Source organism: Calidris pugnax, unplaced genomic scaffold, assembly GCF_001431845.1.
Source record: "Calidris pugnax isolate Ruff unplaced genomic scaffold, ASM143184v1 scaffold272, whole genome shotgun sequence".
Classification (NCBI taxonomy): Eukaryota; Metazoa; Chordata; class Aves; order Charadriiformes; family Scolopacidae; genus Calidris; species Calidris pugnax.
In genome coordinates, this window is record NW_015091016.1 from 226,182 (window position 1) to 245,753 (window position 19,572).

Sequence of the window (19,572 nt, forward strand, 5' to 3'; positions counted from 1 at the left end):
GCAGCATCTCTTCCACGTCACACCTGATTTTAGGGGTACACGAGTCTCTGGCAGAGTGTCACTAACAGGGATACATAAATATAAACACAGCCCTGCTTGGGATGGATGCATTGTATTTACTCTCTTAGTGTCCCCACCTTCTTCAGGTGGCCAGATCTCAACTGAGACGTGCCCCGATTCCCTCACCAAGGACAGAAACCAGCCACCTCTTGCTTGCCCAGCTCCTCCTCCTCCGTCACACTTCACCCCTAGATCTGTCAGCTCAGCTTTGTTCTATTTTGATACTTTCCTGGTGCCTGCAAAAACCGCCTTTTCCCATCTCCTGACATCTCTTCGACGCGGTGGTTTCCCCTCTCCAGCTCAGGCAGAGCCCTCACCATCACAGAACGAGAAGCTGTTACTCCCCAGCACGTTTCCTTCTGCTGCCACATCTCACTTGTGGGACTTTCCCAAGAGCTACTGGGAATGCCCTCCAAAAAAAAAAACCCTGAATGACATGCTTAAATCCAACTCTCCAGTCTAAACTGGGTCAGGAAGGAAAGGCAGACGGCGCTGGTTCCCTCCCCTCAGGGAATTAAGGTTTCCATCCATTTTCCTCTCTTTATGTGGAAAAAACATTCACAGGTCAGGTATCATCCAGGTGGCAATGCCTACGTAAAGCTCAGGAACAATTCCACGCTCAGAGGACAGGAGTAAGGATTACAGGAAGCAAATTGAGGATGCTACCAGTTGGCTGCTTGTAGGAACGGGAAAATCTGGAGAGAGGAGAGAGCTCAAACTCTCCTGCAGGGGGTAATTCTGAATTGCAGCTGAGGCAAAAAGACCCACATAAAGGTGAGAAACTGCTGAAGTTGCCAGTTTTCCAGCTGTCAGCATAAATAGTGATTGATTTAATCCACAATTTCAGATTAGTGCCCTCCTACTTACTGCCTCTTTCTCTCTGTCCATGATGGTTTCCAGCTCCTCGAAATGGCGAAGTTTTATCTCCAGCTTCTTCATCTGCGTTTCCACCAGGAGGGCAACCAGGGACTTGATCTTTCTTTCTTCCACTGCTGCTAGGTGCTGAGGAGAAAACACAGGGGGGTTTGTTTTACATGCATTTCACAAAATAAAGTGCTTTAAGGGAAGAAATAAGCCAGCTACGCCTGCATCTAGCTTCAGCCACCCTAGTCCACTTCTGGAATCAATCATGCTGGGAACCAGAAGCCCTTGGAAGATTATTAAGGTTTTAATCAAATAAATAAGTGGCAGTTTTTAATACAAGAGGTATTGTGGATGCTCGGTCCTCAGAGGAATCCAGCTTTGCCTCCAAGCCTGGGCAACAGAGAGCACTTTCACGGAGATGCAAATGAGGGAGCAAGGGGATGTTCTAAGGAGTCAGCTGTAGGTCATCCAAAAAGCTCTCACCAAAACACACACAGGAGGCTTTCACCTGGAACGACCCACAAAACCAAGGAGATGACTCTTGCATTCTTTGCCATCAAAGAGTTTTTTGCTCCAGTAAATGAGAAGTTATGTATTTAGCTAAGCACATTCCCCTCACGTGCAGCATCACACCACTCAACCATATGCTTTCTCAGCGCAGCAGTTCCACCTCGGGCTGGGGAGAGCTCGCAGAGACATCTCTACACAGATATTAGAAGAAACTGTTAGAAAAAAAGATAAATCTTCAGTTTCCTTTTATAACCAGGTTGCACAGTACTCCTATTGCGGAAGAAAGCTGAAGGCAAAGCTGTATTTAAACTGCAAAAGGGAACTGCAGAAAAAGGCAAATAAGATTCTTTACCAGGCTCCACTTACATATACACACATATATAAATGATACAGCAGATATATAAGTCTATATATATGTGATATGAGACAGCCTATAAAAATGTTTCATGTTCTCTGAGTGTGAAAGGAACGTTAAATGATGGTTTCTACCAGCTTTTGCTAAAAGCCTGCTGTTCAAACGAAAATACACTCAAAATAAAACACCTATTGCAGGGGCTGATTGAAGTTTCTGTACCAAAGGATGTTTCCAGACCACAGTGCCCAGGAAAATCCAAGGTGGAAGGGAGGGTGGCTTTGGGGAAGGGAAAGAAGAAAAAAAAGGAAAAAGCCAGACCTCACCCAGCTTGAGCTGCACACAGAGACTCAAATTTAGCAAGCTGTGCCCCAAAATTGGGCTCAGAACCGGGAGAAATACCGAGGGGGAAAAAAGCAGCCTCCTGAAACTCCCTGGAAATCCTAATTATAAACAGGATTTCTCCAAAAGGTGTGATACTGCTTCCACTGCTAATGTGTTGTGTCATTTGACAGCATCCACCTCCAGTAACCCACCAGGAATAAAGCAAGGCTTCAGTAAATCTAGATAGTGAGAGTCCTGAACATTCTTTAAGGTTAATTTTAATTCAGGTCGAGAACCAGAGTGATCCCCAAAGTTCATCAGTCAGCATGTCCCTGAGACATTCAAGTCAGCCATTCAGTGAAAAACTGACCAAAGGGTGGTGCAGGTATCTGAAATAAAAATAACTGAAAGGCTGACAACTAGAAAATTTAACGTCAATTAATGCTGTTTAGTAAAACAGACTAATTTGTACGAAAAGCTGGAGTGAAGGAAGTACCTTTGTTGACACACGCAGCCCCCTGACAGTCACTTCTCCTTGCCTGATGTGAGCAATTTTAATAATGAAGCCACATTACCATAAAATCAGCAAGGCACACCGGTAGGTAAAAGGCAGGTCTCAAAATACACATTGGAAAGGAAACCATCATTGAAGTGTTTCCTGAAGAGACCACTCCTCAGCCTGGCACTGCCCAGTGCTGTCGTGTGAACAAAGAATAAATCATTACTGACTCTGTGGTTAATAAAAAAATAGTAAGACAAAATTAATAGCGATATAAATTGCCTGGAAAAATATTCCTGCATCCACCTTAAGCCATAAATAAGTGAAAAAGATTGCGAGCAAATGCTTCACCTGGCTTTTGCCTGCAAGGCCATGAGGGGCTGAGACTGTCCTTCAGGAATGAAACAGAAGCAATAAAAGTGGCAGAACACACAGAACCACCTCCATTCAGGCACACAATGGGAAAAACTACGTCCCGCCAGGCACACGATCACGCACGAGATGAAAAAGGTCCTACAGTGAGTTTCCAGAGCAGCAGCAAAGAGAAACCAATTAAAGACAGGATTTGATTTCTCTGTGAAGAGAAGATGGGATGTAGCTGCCTGCAAAAAGAAGACACATCATTTTAGCACCAAGGGGCCCTTCCGCTCCTGAATTTTACATTTCTAAATACCCAAACACGAAAAAAGCAGTCGATAATTGAAGGCTTTTTCATTCAGAGGCAGAGAAAAGTGCTGCTGCGGCACAACGGCTTGTGGTCGAAGCACGTCAGGCCAGGAATAAATCCTAACAGCGAAGTTTACCACCCAGGGGAAAAAATTAAGGGCAATTATCAGAGGTTTGGCACCACTGGCAGTTTTTGATATCAGTGTCTTCTAGAAAGGACGTGTTCAATCACAACTACCTCAAATCAGAAATTCAGAGAAGTCATGGGATCAGAGTGCCTGAAACCCCTGTTTCTCCTTCAAAGTCAACTGCAATATTCTTCTGATAGAAATATTTTAAGGAAAACAACTCTGTAACAGCTCTCCCCACCACCAGGTCTTGAGTTTATCAAGAAGAACTGATTTACTCTCTCAGACAAGACACACCTCAATGAAAGCCTTAACACTGTCTGGGTTTTTAAAGTGCAAGTGGAAAGAGAAATCCCTGTTGAACTTGAATTCTACTCTGAAGTGCGAACATCCTAATTATAATATATTATTTCCTGTAATATAAAGCTAAAATTCTTCTAGAATATTGTTATTACCATAATGAAAACTGCCATTAGCCAAGTCCCTTCTCCCTCCAGCACTCGTTATCGGCAAAGAAAGGAAAGTAGATCATCATTATTTGGATAAAGCAGCCTTCCGTAAAATAGAGATTAAATTTTGTGCCTCCTTATATATATATATATATGTATCTATATATATCTATATGCAGGGTTTTTTTTTCAACTTGGCTGAAAACATCTGTAATCACAGGTACCAATGCAGAGAGAAGTGATGCACGAGGGAGCCCGTTAGGACTCTGCACGTCACCGAAATAATGAAGTTGAAGTTTGCCTGCGGAGTGGGATCCCTGCAAAGGGTGCTGGAATTCACACAACTACTGATTTTAGAACCTGTCTTGAAAGGTAATAACTAAGAAACATCCTGAAATCTCATGGGTTCATAAAGGAGGCTGGAGAGTTGGGCAGAGGAACCTGATGAAATTCAACAAGGGCAAGTGCAGGTGCTGCACCTGGGGAGGAAGAACCCCCTGCACCAGGACAGGTTGGGGTGACCTGCTGGAGAGCAGCTCTGAGGAGAAAGACCTGGGAGTCCTGGGGGACAACAGGATGCCCAGGAGCCAGCAATGGGACCTGGTGGCCAAGAAGGCCAATGGCATCCTGGGGGGGCATCAGGAAGAGTGTGACCAGCAGGTGGAGGGAGGTCATCCTGCCCCTCTGCCCTGCCTGGGGGAGGCCCCAGTTGGAGCTCTGGGACCAGTTGTGGGCTCCCCAGTTCCAGAAGGCCAGGGAACTGCTGGAGATGGTCCAGCAAAGGGCTACAAAGATCCTGAAGGGACTAGAACATCTCTCTGATGAGGAAAGGCTGAGGCACTTGGGTCTCTTTAGTCTGGAGAAGAGCAGACTGAGGGGGGATCTGATCAACACCTACAAATCCTTCAAGGGTGGGTGTCAGGAGGATGGGGCCAGGCTTTTTCCAGTGGTGCCCAGGGACAGGACAAGAGGGAATGGGCACAAACTGCAACAGGGGAAGTTCCATCTCAACCTGAGGAGGAACTTGTTTGGTGTGAGGGTGGCAGAGCCCTGGCAGAGGCTGCCCAGGGAGGTGGTGGAGTCTCCTTCTCTGGAGACATTCAAACCCCCCTGGACACGTTCCTGTGGGACCTGCTCTGGCAGGGGGTTGGAGGAGATGATCTCCACAGATCCCTTCCAACCCCATATCATTCTGGGATTCTGTCATTCAGTGTATCATCGTGACAACACCGCACCACCCTCAACATATATGATGCAGCTGGGGAAAAAAGAAAAGTCTAAAGTAAAAGTTCAGAGTCAAAGGTCAGACTGGAAAAGTCAGTATCACACATGCAACACCTCATTATGTCCACTCTTGTGTCCTGGAAACCCATCGGGATTTAAGCACCATCCACACTTTGCTTCTGGTATTTCTATATTTATATATATATGTGTGCAATTTAGGATTGAATCCAAGAGCGAGTAAGGAAACCCAAAGTACAAGTTGAAACCAAAGAAGGAAAAAAAAAAAAAACCATGAAGAGAAAAGGGATTTTGAGAAAGATGTTCTGAAAGAAGCACAGGCGATCTTGTCCCTGCAAAAAAGAAAATGACAGACAACGTGCAATTAGTAATTATAGGGAAAGAAAAGCTATTAGATAGGACAGCGATTCAAACCACAGCTTGTAAAGAGACTAAGGACAAACAAACACAAGTTTAATGACAGGAAAACAAGGACGTGCTTTGAACAGACACGCGGCACCTCTTAACAAAAAAATCATTAAGTTGTCTATAAAAATAGTAATTGTTGAATTGAACATGGTGGTGTTCTTACAGACAAAGAGTCCAAGCACGGAGGGCTTGTGTGAAGTCCACAGAATGGCCCAGCCAAAAAGGCAGCATGAGGGTTTTGTCACCCAAACCTACGCCCTCGGCATCACAGCCAGGCCTAGCCTGCAGAGAAAAGTCTCTCCAAAAACAACCAACAGGTTTTGGGGCTATTTCTTAGGGATGTTCATAAAAGTAGTGTGTAATTTTAACCTAGGCAGCTATTTCCCTTAGGAGCTGGAGTAGAAGAAACTGAAGATGGCACTTGTGCTCCTTCAAGGTATTAGGGATGAGAACACCAAGACGCACGGATCTGGAACAAAGGCCCATTTGAAGACGAGTTGTGATGTGAAGGGGAAGCCAAGCCAAGGGGTGTGTGTATGAAACAAACCTTTGCTTTGGTGGCAGCTGAGGCCAGGGCAGCAGCTGCAGCTGTAGCTACGTTTCCTTCCGAGATTTCATGTTCCACTTTCTTCTTCCCGGCCTCGTTCTCTTTGTCTTTGCCGGCATCAACGTTCTCCTTGTTCTCTTCTGCCTCCTTTTCCTCTGGAAAAGATCGAACGCCAAGGCCGTTACGCGCATTCTCCCCTCGTTAACGGTATCGTGTCGGGACAGGAATCGCCCTACGTACACTGCCAGTCATCAACCAAATTAACTCATCCACACATTGTGACATTTCTACCTTATAGCCCCGCTACTCGCCCAAACGCTGACATGGGAACTATTCTACTCTAAGAGGATCCGATCTAAAAAAATAGGGCAAAATTAACTGCTTTTAGTTCCCATCCTGTCAATTCACCTTCTGCCATCGGTTCACTCTCATCAGAACAATTTCAGCTGTGTTTCCAAATCAACTCCACTATTACATCAACTCCAAATGTTCTGGAGCTCTGGGACCAGTTCTGGGCTCCCCAGTTCCAGAAGGACAGGGAACTGCTGGAGAGGGTCCAGCAAAGGGCTACAAAGATCCTGAGGGGACAAGAACATCTCTCTGATGAGAAAAGGCTGAGGCCTGAGGGGCCCGGAGCATCTCTCTGTTGAGAAAAGGGTGAGGGACTTGGGGCTTTTTAGTCTGGAGAAGAGCAGACTGAGGGGGGATCTGATCAACGCCTCTAAATCCTTCAAGGGTGGGTGTCAGGAGGATGGGGCCAGGCTTTTTCCAGTGGTGCCCAGGGACAGGACAAGAGGGAACGGGCACAAACTTGAATATAAGAAGTTCCACCTAAACATGAGGAGGAACCTGTTTGGTGTGAGGGTGGCAGAGCCCTGGCAGAGGCTGCCCAGAGAGGTGGTGGAGTCTCCTTCTCTGGAGACATTCAAACCCCCCTGGACACGTTCCTGTGGGACCTGCTCTGGCAGGGGGTTGGAGGAGATGATCTCCAGAGGTCCCTTCCAACCCCATATCATTCTGGGATTCTGTGATTCATGCTGTGACACCAGGTGCTAAAATACTGAATTTAAGTTCCCAGGAAAAAACCTCAATATGTTCATGCGGTAACAAGGAGACCATGTTAAAAATAGACAAGAAGAATAATGTTTTACATAGAAAAACCAAGACAGTACTCCTCAGCCCGCTGAAATAAAGGCTCTGCATCACTTCACAGGGAAATGGAGCTATCAAATTAACTTCTAGGGGTAAAAGTGAGCAGTCCCATTTCTTTGCATCGTGAGTGATCAAATAATGTGTGATACAGGCAAAAGAAAATTATTTCTCTGACCTACACGGACTTTGCTACCTCAACTTCTTCCCCCAGTCGCTACACACAGTGACACAAAGCTCAGCCGAGGTCCGAAATGAGTTCAAGGAAGAATTTAGTGCTGGAGCTTTGCAGTGAAATTAAACCAGAATATTTACTACTGAAGCATGAAGCAGCCTGATGTGCAAGAGGAAATATTTCTGCCGCAGCTGAGTTTATGGTCTGTTCCAACCACTTTAGGAGAAGGTTATTAAAGCACCCACAGCTTGAGGAGCAGCTGGGAACCATTACCTGGCTTGGGCTCCGCTGTCGCTTCGCTGTCTTGCTCTTTTTCTGGATTTCTCTCATTTTCTCCTTCTTGTACTTTATCGCCTTCCTCAATTTCACTCTCCGCTTTGTTTTCAGCCTAAATGGGATGAGAGATTGTTTGAAGAATGAGAGCTGCACGAGACATTTGCTGCTAACTTGCTTTATAGCTTTCAAATTAATTCACTATCATAAAGGAGAGATTAAATTGTGAAGGTTCATTGCTCCTACAGCCCATTTTGACAATCGTAACTGAAATCTCAATAAATAAAGTGCTAGACTGGATGGAGGTCCATCAGAACCAGTAACTCAGGCCACCCTGAAGGTAGAAGAAGCCCTGAGCTGAGAGGACAGGTAAGACCAAGGACGCTGAGCCGGGCTCACCTTCTCAGACTGTTGCCCATCTGGCTCTGTCTCCATCTTTTCTTCTTCAGCTCCATCTGAGAAAAAAACCCATAAAAGTCTTTAGAATCGCTGTAACACCCATTTATCCTGCTCAATGTTTATTTCAGGGTTAATGAAGGTTTTCTGTTCTCTGCTGACAGTGATTTAAAGCAAGCCACAACTCTGAACTCCTGTAGACTAAAAGCTTATTACAATGATTTTACTTTAAAAATCAAGTTTACTTGCAAATTTAAATTAAACTTTTTTTCTTTTCAGTCTGATGAACAGGGCAAAACATGAAGTTATCTAAGCTCTGCTGAAACACCCAGTTCACCCATGCAGAGAGAAACTATCAAATCTATCAATTTTTAGCTACAGAAAGGACAGTTCAAGGCACAGTTCTGCACTATTCAAGTCATTCCCCTTGGCGAGTCGTAATATTATAAAGTGTTTTTCCCGATGCAGCCGATTTGATTCCGTAGATGGTTCTCAGTTACGTGATTAACCTCAATTAGGGCGCTGCCAGACTTGTAATTCCTCCTCAGCACGAGATCCCCTGAGCTGCTTTCCATGAAAGGTCTACCCAGAGGCATCCTCGCATGTCACAGGTCAACCAAAGGTTTAAATTCTGTTTTGCAGGTGGTGGAAATACCAAAGTTCTCCAAAACAGACTTCAAAATAACTGAAGTTCAAGATCCTCCGCGTCGGTTTGATGTGAAAGCTCCTGTTGGACCTGCTGCTCTGCATAAACACGACGACCAACTGGTTTTCCAGTCCCATATGGCTCTTTGTGCTCTTCCTCCAAACACACCTGTCCCCAAAGCACTCTGAAATCATTCCTGAACCCTCAGAAATACATTCAAAGCACATGTTGGAATCTGTACTGAACAAAGAAGCTGAAATCAAAGAAACTGGCCCCAAAGGTGTAGTGTTATATGGCAGTTGTTCCTGGACAATGCTCTCGCTCAGACCTTGGTGGGTTAATCTATTGCTTCTTGAGGAAGCTCAGCTGTAATGATACCAATACTCGTGGGTTTGTACTGAAAAGTGGATCAATGAAATGATCTGGGTTAAATCCTAACACTTTCTTTGCCTTCTCAATGAAAAAAGCTGTTCTGTAGCTCCTCCAGAGCCCAACTGCAGCCACGAATCACGGCTGAGCACAAGAGCTGGCTCTTGGTTCAATATAAAGCAAGAAAAGACCATAAATTACCAGCTGAAAACTCTGAGTTTCTTCTGTGTCCAAAATAAAGCCAATTAAATGAGTAAAAGAGAGCTGAGGCTGAATGAACACATCTCCTGACCATGTTGTCCCAGGACAGCCTGCTCAAGCTCCAGCTTTCTGAGGAGCAGCCGACCAGGTATGGTCCCATCTAACCTCACGCCTCCAGCAGACTGGGTAACAGCCCAACTGGTACACAAGTGAGACCAAACCGAGGAAGGAAAAACAAAATAAACCCCAAAACCCATGTGTTACCATGTGCCGGATAAGAGAAGTGTGTGTTTTAACAGCAATTAGTATCTCTTGGGCTTAGTACACACCTCGTGGTGCTAACCCTTGGTTCATTCATTACGTTATTCCTTCACAGAACACTTTGTCCTGTTCTGCAAGAGCAGAAACTCTAGTTTCATGCACAATTTAATATACAGGGCCATTAAAAAAGGAGCTCATTCAGATGGTGGAGTCCACCACATGCTGCCACAGCGATATAAAACTGCTGCTGAAAGCCCTGATCCATCCTAAGCTTCTGAGGACATTATCCAGTGTTGGGTGCTCATTTTCAATAATCCTCATTTTACCAGTAATTCCCGTGTGCTACACTGGAGAAAAACAGGTGAACAGAGTGTTTTGCTTTAACAGCAAGAGTCCTGTAGAGAAGTTTTTACAAAAGTCCCTTCCATATATAAGAAAATCATACTGAAGTGTCCCACTGAAAGATAAAAAAAAGCCAAGAGGAAAAGCATTAAGATGATAAACCCACTTATCTGAAGTACCTGCCACCATAATTCAATTTATGGAGACTGGGGATATACCTCCTCAGAACTTTTCTCTCAGAGTTAAGATTTAGTGACCTAATAATGTCACCGGGAAAAAAAAAATCTAGATTAGATTTTGTCAGACAGCTGTTTCAAGCCTAGAAGCAGAGCTCCAAACTGGGCTTAAAAGTGTCATCCCTCCTCCCGGTAAATGAAAGAGAAAATTTTATTGTCTCCTTCAGCAAAAAACCAAGCAAAGAAACAGAGAAAATGGAGAACACTCCAAGTGTGGTTGGGTTGGTGGAATGGAAGACCATGAGCTCAAACTAGGAAGATACTGCACAGGAACATAGAAATTTTCATTCTGTTGTGAAACAACCCAAACACTGAGACCTTCCAAGATTCCTCACATTGGGATACAATGGAATTGCAAGAAAAGGTCTATAATTTTGTATTAACAACCCAAAACTTAACCAGAGGGAGAAGCGGAGCAATACTGAAGATCTGCTTCAAACCAAAACTCTGAGTCAGAGTGAAAAGGGGCCAGAAAAGCTCTAGTCTGTGGCAATTTTAAGTCAAAATGGGGCGGTTTCTGTCTCTTAAAAGCTAAAGACTTGGTAATTCCATTCTTCTGGAAGATGAGAGCCTGGAGTTCAGGTTCTCCAGCCTAGAACCAGGCTGAGCAATGACTCAAGTCTCAGCATCTCATCCCAGCAGTGAGCAGAGGGGCTGAAGGCTCCTGGTCCAAAGGAGCTCCCACAGAAACCAGCAGCTTCGTGTATTTATACTCCGAGGGAGGGGGGGAAAAATTCCCTTGAAGGTTCTTGTCACTCAATTGCACCTGATTTGCTTGGGAACCCAAACTTCCAATATGACAATGCTTCTTGGCAGATTCTGAATCGCATTTGAGAGAAAACTGTAAGGCAATAATCACATCAGCTGCCCCTAAAAACACCACAAAATTAAGTTTTCTCAAAGAAAAAAGGTCATAGAACATCTCACAAAAACTGTCCTTGGACTCTCCCCTCGCATCATAATCCATTTGATGGACACTTCCCGAAATGAAGTGCTCTTTTATATTACACAGGGACACACTCAGCACCGAAGAGTCAGAGGTATGTATGTGTGACACTAAGATTACTGCAAAAAGTCCTGATTTGACTCAGCTTTTCTAGTCCTGGCTGTAATAATAAATGTTATTTTAAAATTAGGATGACATCTTTAGGCAGGTCGTAGTCAATGGGTTTTGAAAACTGTTTTCTCCTGTTAGCTGCAAAGCCCTTATTCGCAGCGACAGCGCTCGGGCTCTGCCGTTCCCACTGGCACAAGCCTCCCTGTGCCAAAACCCCACATGGACCAGGAAAAATCAAATCAAAGCTATCTGTTATTAATTTGGGGGTTAAATAAGTTTATCTGGGTTGAAGCGGATTTTTGCTTCTGAATTACAGGCTATTGGAAGTACCTCAGAGCAGTCAAGAGTCCTGTAAAAATTCATTTCTGATTCAAATATAAAAGGGTAAGAAAAAACCCCAAATGTTTCTGACTCTCTGCATGAGAACAACACAAACGACTCTTGCCTTTCAGCTGGATGCAAACACAATGGTTACTGATTTGCCTCTATGATCTAACGAGGTTAATGAAAATACATAATGGCCAGAGCAAAGAGGAATTGATCAGTTGGAGGCACACGTCCCCGTTAGAACAGGGAAAGGCTTTAATGAGAAAGAGCCCGTAAATCCCTCGTTCATGGCACCGATGATGCTCTTTAACCCTCCCCAGCAGGTCTGGTATTTACCTTCCAGGCTGCGGGGAAGCAAATGAGGGTATTTATTAAATCAGCAAGAGGCAGATGGTTGTGAGACACCAAGGGACACCTTTCGAGAGTGAGGAACCACGTGCAGAAACATCCCCTCCCCGTGACCTTCTTCAAACCTGAGGCAGGGAATGTTTTCTGTCTCTCTGGAACCCGGTTGCATTTTGCATCTCCAAGATCATGGAGCCTCATTTTCTACCACATGAAGAATTTATAACTGACTTCTGACGAAGCCCAGCGACTTTACGGAGAAGTAAAAGTGATTTTAGGTCAACAAGTAAAACTATAACAATAGTTGCATTACCAGCAAACACACTTACAGCGTAGGAAGATCAGGAACCTCTGTGTCATCAGAAGAACAATAAGCAAACCCCACCTCTAAATGCACAGAGTCACCAACGCGAGCTTCAGCTCGGCAAACAGTTTAAAGCTTGTTACCATCAAACAGACACTTGCAGCGTAGGAAGATCAGGAACCTCTGTGTCATCAGAAGAACAATAAGCAAACCCCACCTCTAAATGCACAGAGTCACCAACGCGAGCTTCAGCTCGGCAAACAGTTTAAAGCTGCCCTCCAGACATTCCAGTCTCCTTTGTTTTCACTCAGGCAACACACACAACCTGTCAAAAGTCAGGCTTGAATATTAATACTGAATTGAGAGGAATCATACTACAGCTCTGGAAAAATCCTGGGTCTGAATATGATAATTCTGCTATTACTGAAACCAGAATTTACATTTTCCACAGCAAGTCGGGACTCGGCAGCCTCCGGAGCTCCCTCTGCTTCCCACAGCTCATGGGCTCAGCACAACGACCCGGTGGCTTCCACGGAGAAGGTTTTGGAGAGGTGACAGGAGCTGCAGCTCTCGTGCGAGGAGGGATGGATGGACTCGACCCTCCAGCGGTGCAGAACCAGCTGACGGGCACCTGCACGCCCGCAGAGCGCTCCAAGGCCACTCAATTTAGCAACGTTTGTGATATTTCTGAGTTAAAGCACACCCTGGAGACCACCAGAGAAATCATCCTGCCAAAACCAAAGTCAAATAACTTCTCCTGTGTATGTATCCTTGTGCGTGGCTTTCTAGTATGTGCAAACGCTACAAAATCACCCAGAAAACATCAAATTTAATTTTAATCATCCACTTAAACATCTTACAGTTGTAGGGGAGACAGTAAATCAGAGCCCCCTTCCCTCAGTGCTCGCTGTCACAGATGAGCTACAGCTTGATGCACCCATACTGGGGGTCCTGGGCTCCCCAGTTCCAGAAGGACAGGGAACTGCTGGAGAGGGTCCAACAAAGGGCTACAAAGATCCTGAGGGGCCTGGAGCATCTCTCTTACAACAAAAGGCTGAGGGACTTGGGGCTTTTTAGTCTGGAGAAGAGAAGACTGAGGGGGATCTGATCAACACCTACAAATCCTTCAAGGGTGGGTGTCAGGAGGATGGGGCCAGGCTTTTTCCAGTGGTGCCCAGGGACAGGACAAGAGGGAACGGGCACAAACTGGAACAGGGGAAGTTCCATCTCCACCTGAGGAGGAGCTTGTTTGGTGTGAGGGTGGCAGAGCCCTGGCAGAGGCTGCCCAGAGAGATGGTGGAGTCTCCATCTCTGGAGACATTGAAACTCCCCTGGACACGTTCCTGTGGGACCTGCTCTGGGTGGACCTGCTCTGGCAGGGGGTTGGAAGATATGATCTCCAGAGGTCCCTTCCAACCCCATATCATTCTGGGATTCCATGATATGTTGCAATTTAAAAGGAACCATCACCAGCTTTTAGAAAAAAAAACTAACAATGAAGACTTAAAGGAGGAGATTCTTGGATTCTTGCTCCTGCAATCTGTCCCAGTCACATTTCCCCATTTCACACTCCTTGTTGCCTACAATTCACCAATATTAAGAGTTTTTAAATTATTGTGGAGCGAGGCTATAATTTTATTTCTAAAATATAACAACCGATGAACTTTAATTATAGTAGGGAACCCTAAGTAGATTTTTTTTGTTCTCTGTAGTGACATTTAGACATAAAACTTCAGGTCCACGTGAAAGCACAGCTCCTTTCAGCAGTAGCCCCCCCCGACGCCGTATTTCCCATGTACTGAGCACACCTCTGCCCACGTGAGCTGCGGGTTCCCCCGTGCCCCCCAGCGCACGGCCCCTTTGGAGGTGGAAGGCACCACAGATTGTGGAGTGACCCAGTTCACTCTTGCTGAGCGGCTCCCCCAGGGAGAACCATCTGCTGTTGTCCTAATTTACGCCATTAGTCACAGCCCGATACAAATCGCATTAACTCTAACAGGACAGTATTACTTCTAGAACCCACCACGCAGCTTGTTGAGAAATAATCGCGTTACGGTCATCTGCTCCCCCAGCTCCCCGTGCTGAGAGATGAGCACTTCAAAAAAAAAAAAAAATCTCTGTAACTTGTGTGCAAATTCTCCCAGAGAAAGCACTAACCTACAGACGAGCGATACCACCAAGGACGTAGCGATGGGGAGCTTCCACCGGCGCAGGATTGAAAACTAAGACTCAAAGCAGCAGATGGGTTAGAGGTTCTTCAAGTACTACAGCAAAGACTTGGAGAATGTGGAAAAAGGAAACAAAGACACAGAAAGTTCTTGAGTACTGTGTCCAGTTCTGGGCTCCCCAGGTCCAGAAGAACAGGGAACTGCTGGAGAGGGTCCAGCAAAGGGCTACAAAGATCTTGAGGGGCCTGGAGCATCTCTCTCTCTTACAATGAAAGGCTGAGGGACTTGGGTCTGTTTAGTCTGGAGAAGATAAGATTGAGGGGGGATCTGATCAATGCCTAGAAATACTTCAAGGGTGGGTGTCAGGAGGATGGGGTCAGGCTTTTTCCAGTGGTGCCCAGGGACAGGACAAGAGGGAACGGGCACAAACTGGAACAGGGGAAGTTCCATCTCAACCTGAGGAGGAACTTGTTTGGTGTGAAGGTGGCAGAGCCCTGGCAGAGGCTGCCCAGAGAGGTGGTGGAGTCTCCTTCTCTGGAGATATTCAAACCCGCCTGGACACGTTCCTGTGGGACCTGCTCTGGGTGGGGGTTGGAGGAGATGATCTCCAGAGGTCCCTTCCAACCCCATATCATTCTGGGATTCTGTAAAATGATTAGTGAAGAGCTGACCAACACAGCAGCCAACAACGCTGGAGAGAAAAGTAAAAGATTTACAGAGCAATTGGTCGATCTGTGCCAGACTGGAGGTGAAAGGGTGAGAAAGTCAGTGGGTACGCAGCAAAAGGTATGTGTCTGCTCGTTTTACTGTCGAAGGAGAGCTAAATTAGAGTTAAAAACAGAAAGGGGCTACACAGCATGATTTCTCTTTACAGGGAGTTACCCCACAGAGCAATTAGTCGACCTGTGCCAGACTGGAGAGGTGAAAGGGTGAGAAAGCCAGTGGGTACACAGCAAAAGGTGTGTGTCTGCTCGTTTTACTGTCGAAGGAGAGCTAAATTAGAGTTAAAAACAGAAAGGGGCTACACAGCATGATTTCTCTTTACAGGGAGTTACCCCTCCCTCAAAGTTTTACTTTCCAGAGTAATTAATAAGCATTTTGCAACTGTTAAAGGTCCAGAAAACGGACTTTACACGAGTATCTGCTGAATATGCCCGAAAACAGCTCAGTTGAAACCAAGCTCTAAACCAAGGGCTTTGTAGTGTAACGTGCTACAATCAGAGGCAGGAACTGTGGCATTATTGTGTACCAGTTTATTTAATAAGTTCCTCGTTTGCCACCAGCATGGTCAGTAACAGACTGTCCAGTAAAGACTTAGAGAAAAACTGGCCACCCAAAGGGGTGATATAACTTTATAAAGCCAACTGGAGCACCAAGCCGATAAAACACAGCGGTGCTTAATCGTAACCACAACGCTAAGAGGCAGCATCCTTTAACTGCTCTGATACCCACAGAACTGGAGCAAAATGTTCTGCTCTGGGATTTTTGCCACCTCAACTCTACGGGTCCCAAGTAACAGCATTTCCATTTAGTTTGAGGAAGAAAAATTGCTAAAATTGAAGCAGTCATAAGTTTGTTAACTCTGTGTCACACACTAATGACCCTGCAGCAAGCAGAAATGGAATGTTCTGTCACCCCTCTCCTTACCTGTGACTCCCGTCTCGAGCTTAGGGTTCATTATGAGTCAGAAGAAAATGCCCAAGAAACCTCCTCAGCAGGAATTCCTGGGTTTTGATGGACAACCTACCGATTTTCTCCGGCTCGTCTGGGCCCGTCCCAGCGATGCAGCTGCTCTCCAGCCCGTAGGTGGGATCCACCTTCCCAGAGGCTCTCGCTGCTTCCTGCACTTTCTTTACGTGAGCTTCAACCAGCTCCAGGGGAACCTCTTCCCTGACACGAGAAAACTCCTCTGGGAAAAAAAGAAAAAAAAAAAAATCACACAGAAATGATTTATTGTGAGGTTTTTTTAATGGCAAATTTAAAAGCGATGATTTTCTGTGATCGATGTGGCAGTATCTCTCACGATAAAATGAATTCTCAAATAGTTAAATTCCTTCTTTTCACATTTGATAGTGAATTTTCTCTCTCAGGAAGGAGAGAGAGATAGGAAAGAGTCTCTTCCCAATTATATAAAATTGTTTTTCATGTGGAAAAATAGTAAAAAAGGAAAAGGAACGATTTCAGCAGGTTTTTTAGAAGACACATAATGTGGCAGATAATTTCACAAAAGTGGGACAGGGAAAATACAAGTTTATCACTGTGCATTTACCCACGTAGTGATAGGACGAGGGGTAATGGCTTTAAATTGAAAGAGGGGAGATGGAGCTGAGCTGTGGGGAAGAACTTGTTTGGTGTGAGGGTGGTGAGAGCCTGGCCCAGGTTGCCCAGAGAAGCTGTGGCTGCCCCATCCCTGGAGGGGTTCAAGGGCAGGTTGGAGGGGGCTTGGAGCAACCTGGGCTGGTGGGAGGTGTCCCTGCCCCAGGGATGGGCTTTAAGGTCCCTTCCAACCCAAACCATTGATTCTATGATTCACTAATGTCACTAATGTGACACCAACTACGAGGTGGTGCCCAGAAACACTATCACTAGTCAGTGAGCACAAGAGGGGAACACAAGCCATTTTTAGACATTCAGTGGCCTTCAAGAACTATTGTAACTCTCCTATAAGTTGGTAGTTTCAGCAACAAGAGAGCACCAAACTGGCTATCAGTAGATCTGCTTCCTAGATACATGTAAAATTGTTTTTACAACAACTCATCCTTAAGAAACCCTAGAAACGGTAAATTTTTAGAGCAGAGCAAGTTGTGGAGATGAAGTGAAAGCCATTGCTGGGACCAACCCGTACCTAAGGCAGCCTTGGCCGCGGCAGATGCCACCCGGGGGTCCACCACGGAGGCCAGGAAGGCAACAGTGCTCATGACAGGGTTGCCAGACTGGCTGAAAGGGACGGGCTGATACGCCAAGGGGCCCAGGGACGCGTCGGAATTCTCCAGGTAGGGATCTTCGATGGGGAGCCTCAGGAAATGGAGAATGCACTCGTCCTGCGTACGGCTCCCGACGTGCTCCGAGACCTTGTTCCAGTCATCTTTGTACATCTCCAGAGCCTGCAAAAACCAAAAAGCATCGTATACACACGGCCTACTCTGGGGGAAAAAACAAAACCACCTGACTTTAGGCAAAAAAAAGATTTTCAGTGCTAGTTATTTTTGGTGACGGAACAATAAATCAGGATCAGGCAACTATTTAACATTGTATTTTCTCTGGTAGCAAAATTACTCCGCAGAAGAAATATGAACATCTCACTGGGGCATCAAATTTAAACTGTGGGGATCATCACGTGAGTTTTATGCTGTTACTGTATCAAAAAACTGTCAGAAGGTTTGGGATTTACGAATAATATTTGCATAGTTAGTGTTTCCCCATTTTGCTTTCCCATGAACAGCTTTACAGAAAAATAAGTTTATTTATTCTATCAAGTCTCACCAATTCTTTGAATTCCCACAACTACTCCCCGAGGGCAACTCTCGTGTTCTCTCATTTATGTCTCAACACACTAAGCTCTTTGGGGCAGAAACAGTCTTTATTTCACACTTTTACTTATACTACCCATGATGATGAAAGTTATACTACCCATGATGATGAAAGTCCAGTTTTTAGATCCAACAGATGTTACAAAAATGAAAGAGCATCAAACAAAAAAAAAAACCAACCCAAGAGGAAAATATTCTGTATCATGAAGCCAGAAGAGACCAGATCTCCAGCAGCCGTTAACCAATCTGATGTTTATTAAGCATTCAGGTTAATTATCTACATTACAATGTAGATAAACCACCAGACAAACTAAGAACTTCCAGATTAAATCAAAGATTTTGTAATTCAGAATTTCGCTCACTTTTGAAGTTATTTAGGAAAAGTCTCAACATAATGATGGAATGACAATGAGCTACTGAAGCCAGAATCATAGAATCCTTTTAGTGGGAAAAGACCTTTAAGATCATTGAGCCCAACAGTCTCTCATCTAGGTTTTTTTTTAAAAAACTAAAAATTAGTAAAAGAACCAAAGTGGGAGCCTAATAGAATATTATCCCTTAACAAGGGGTTTTGGGTTTTTTTCCCCTGAAAAGAAAATGCTTAGCTGGGCAAGTACCAGGCTACAGGAACGCCGAGTCCAGCAGAGCTTTGCTGCATGGGAAGAACATCCCTGTTGAAGACCAGGAGCTGGACAACACGAAGGGCTTTGAAAGCTCAATGGTTTGGGAATGACTAAAGATGGGACTACATTGGCCAGCCTGGTCCATACCAAAGGAATGAACAGTCCCCAGCTGCTTATGAACCCCTCTCCTGAACCGTGTCCACATGTGTAGACACCCACCTGAGTGTCTACAGCAACGAGGAACCGCTCCGTTCACTGGGTCATGCTCACGGGGAAGGATTTATTCCACATTCAACCTTCATTTCCCTTTCCCTATCACCATCTCAGTGCTGTAATGTGTCACCCTACATCCATTTTTAATCACACTATCACATTAGATCAGCTTTGCTTCTTCGTGGCCACGGAGAGGCTTTTTTTTTTTTTTTTTTTTGCTCATTCTCCTTCATTGCTCGTTATTTTTCTGCCAGACAAACTAGCTCTCACAATAGCCATCCTTACTATAAATAGCTGAAAATGCACTTAACTATGCAAGAATAGTGCTCCGTGGAGCTAGGGAGAAGCAGCGTGGCAGGGAAAGATGATTCTGGGAGGGAACCACTATTTCCTCCCCCCAGTTCATTCAGTCAACAAGCGGAAGGACAATAATTATTTTAGATAAGATTTATTCTTTGGAACTTCACTGCATATATATATTTGCCCAAAGCTACCCCGAGGATTTAATTGGACTGAGCTGGCTCGTTATAGCTGAATTACTTATGCTTGAACTGATATACTCTTTACTGATTTATTCATAGGTTAAATCCACGAAGAATGAAGAATAAAAACATTATTAATTTAAACTCACATTAAATAAAAACGCAATCTCAAGACTTAGGGGGGTTTTGGGTTTGTTTTTTAAAAGCAAAGAAGAATGTGTCAGCTAGATTATTTAGTTAGGCTACTGCTTGCTCTGTGTGACCACAAGCTACAAACATACAAAAGAATGAATTTTAAATATTAAAACTAGTCAGAAAAAAAGCCAGAGTACCAAGATGTTAGTCTTGTTTTTAAATCCAGGAATGGTGTGAAAGACATCTTTGCTGTTTTCACCCTATAAGCAAATTTTACCATGTGCCAATATA

General features: G+C 44.8%; 1 protein-coding gene across 2 annotated transcripts in view; it reads right to left on the minus strand.

Moving 5' to 3' along the window:
• SMARCC1 (SWI/SNF related, matrix associated, actin dependent regulator of chromatin, subfamily c, member 1) overlaps nt 1–19,572 on the minus strand; it is a 79,211-nt gene that overhangs the window by 19,245 nt on the left and 40,394 nt on the right. For both annotated transcript variants that reach the window (XM_014955773.1, XM_014955772.1), the window contains 6 exons: nt 17,144–17,402; nt 16,046–16,207; nt 8,046–8,101; nt 7,647–7,761; nt 6,050–6,204; nt 928–1,062 (listed from right to left, as the gene is read on the minus strand). In XM_014955773.1, the coding sequence (XP_014811259.1) occupies nt 928–1,062; nt 6,050–6,204; nt 7,647–7,761; nt 8,046–8,101; nt 16,046–16,207; nt 17,144–17,402 (882 nt within the window). The remainder of the gene's footprint in view (nt 1–927; nt 1,063–6,049; nt 6,205–7,646; nt 7,762–8,045; nt 8,102–16,045; nt 16,208–17,143; nt 17,403–19,572) is intronic.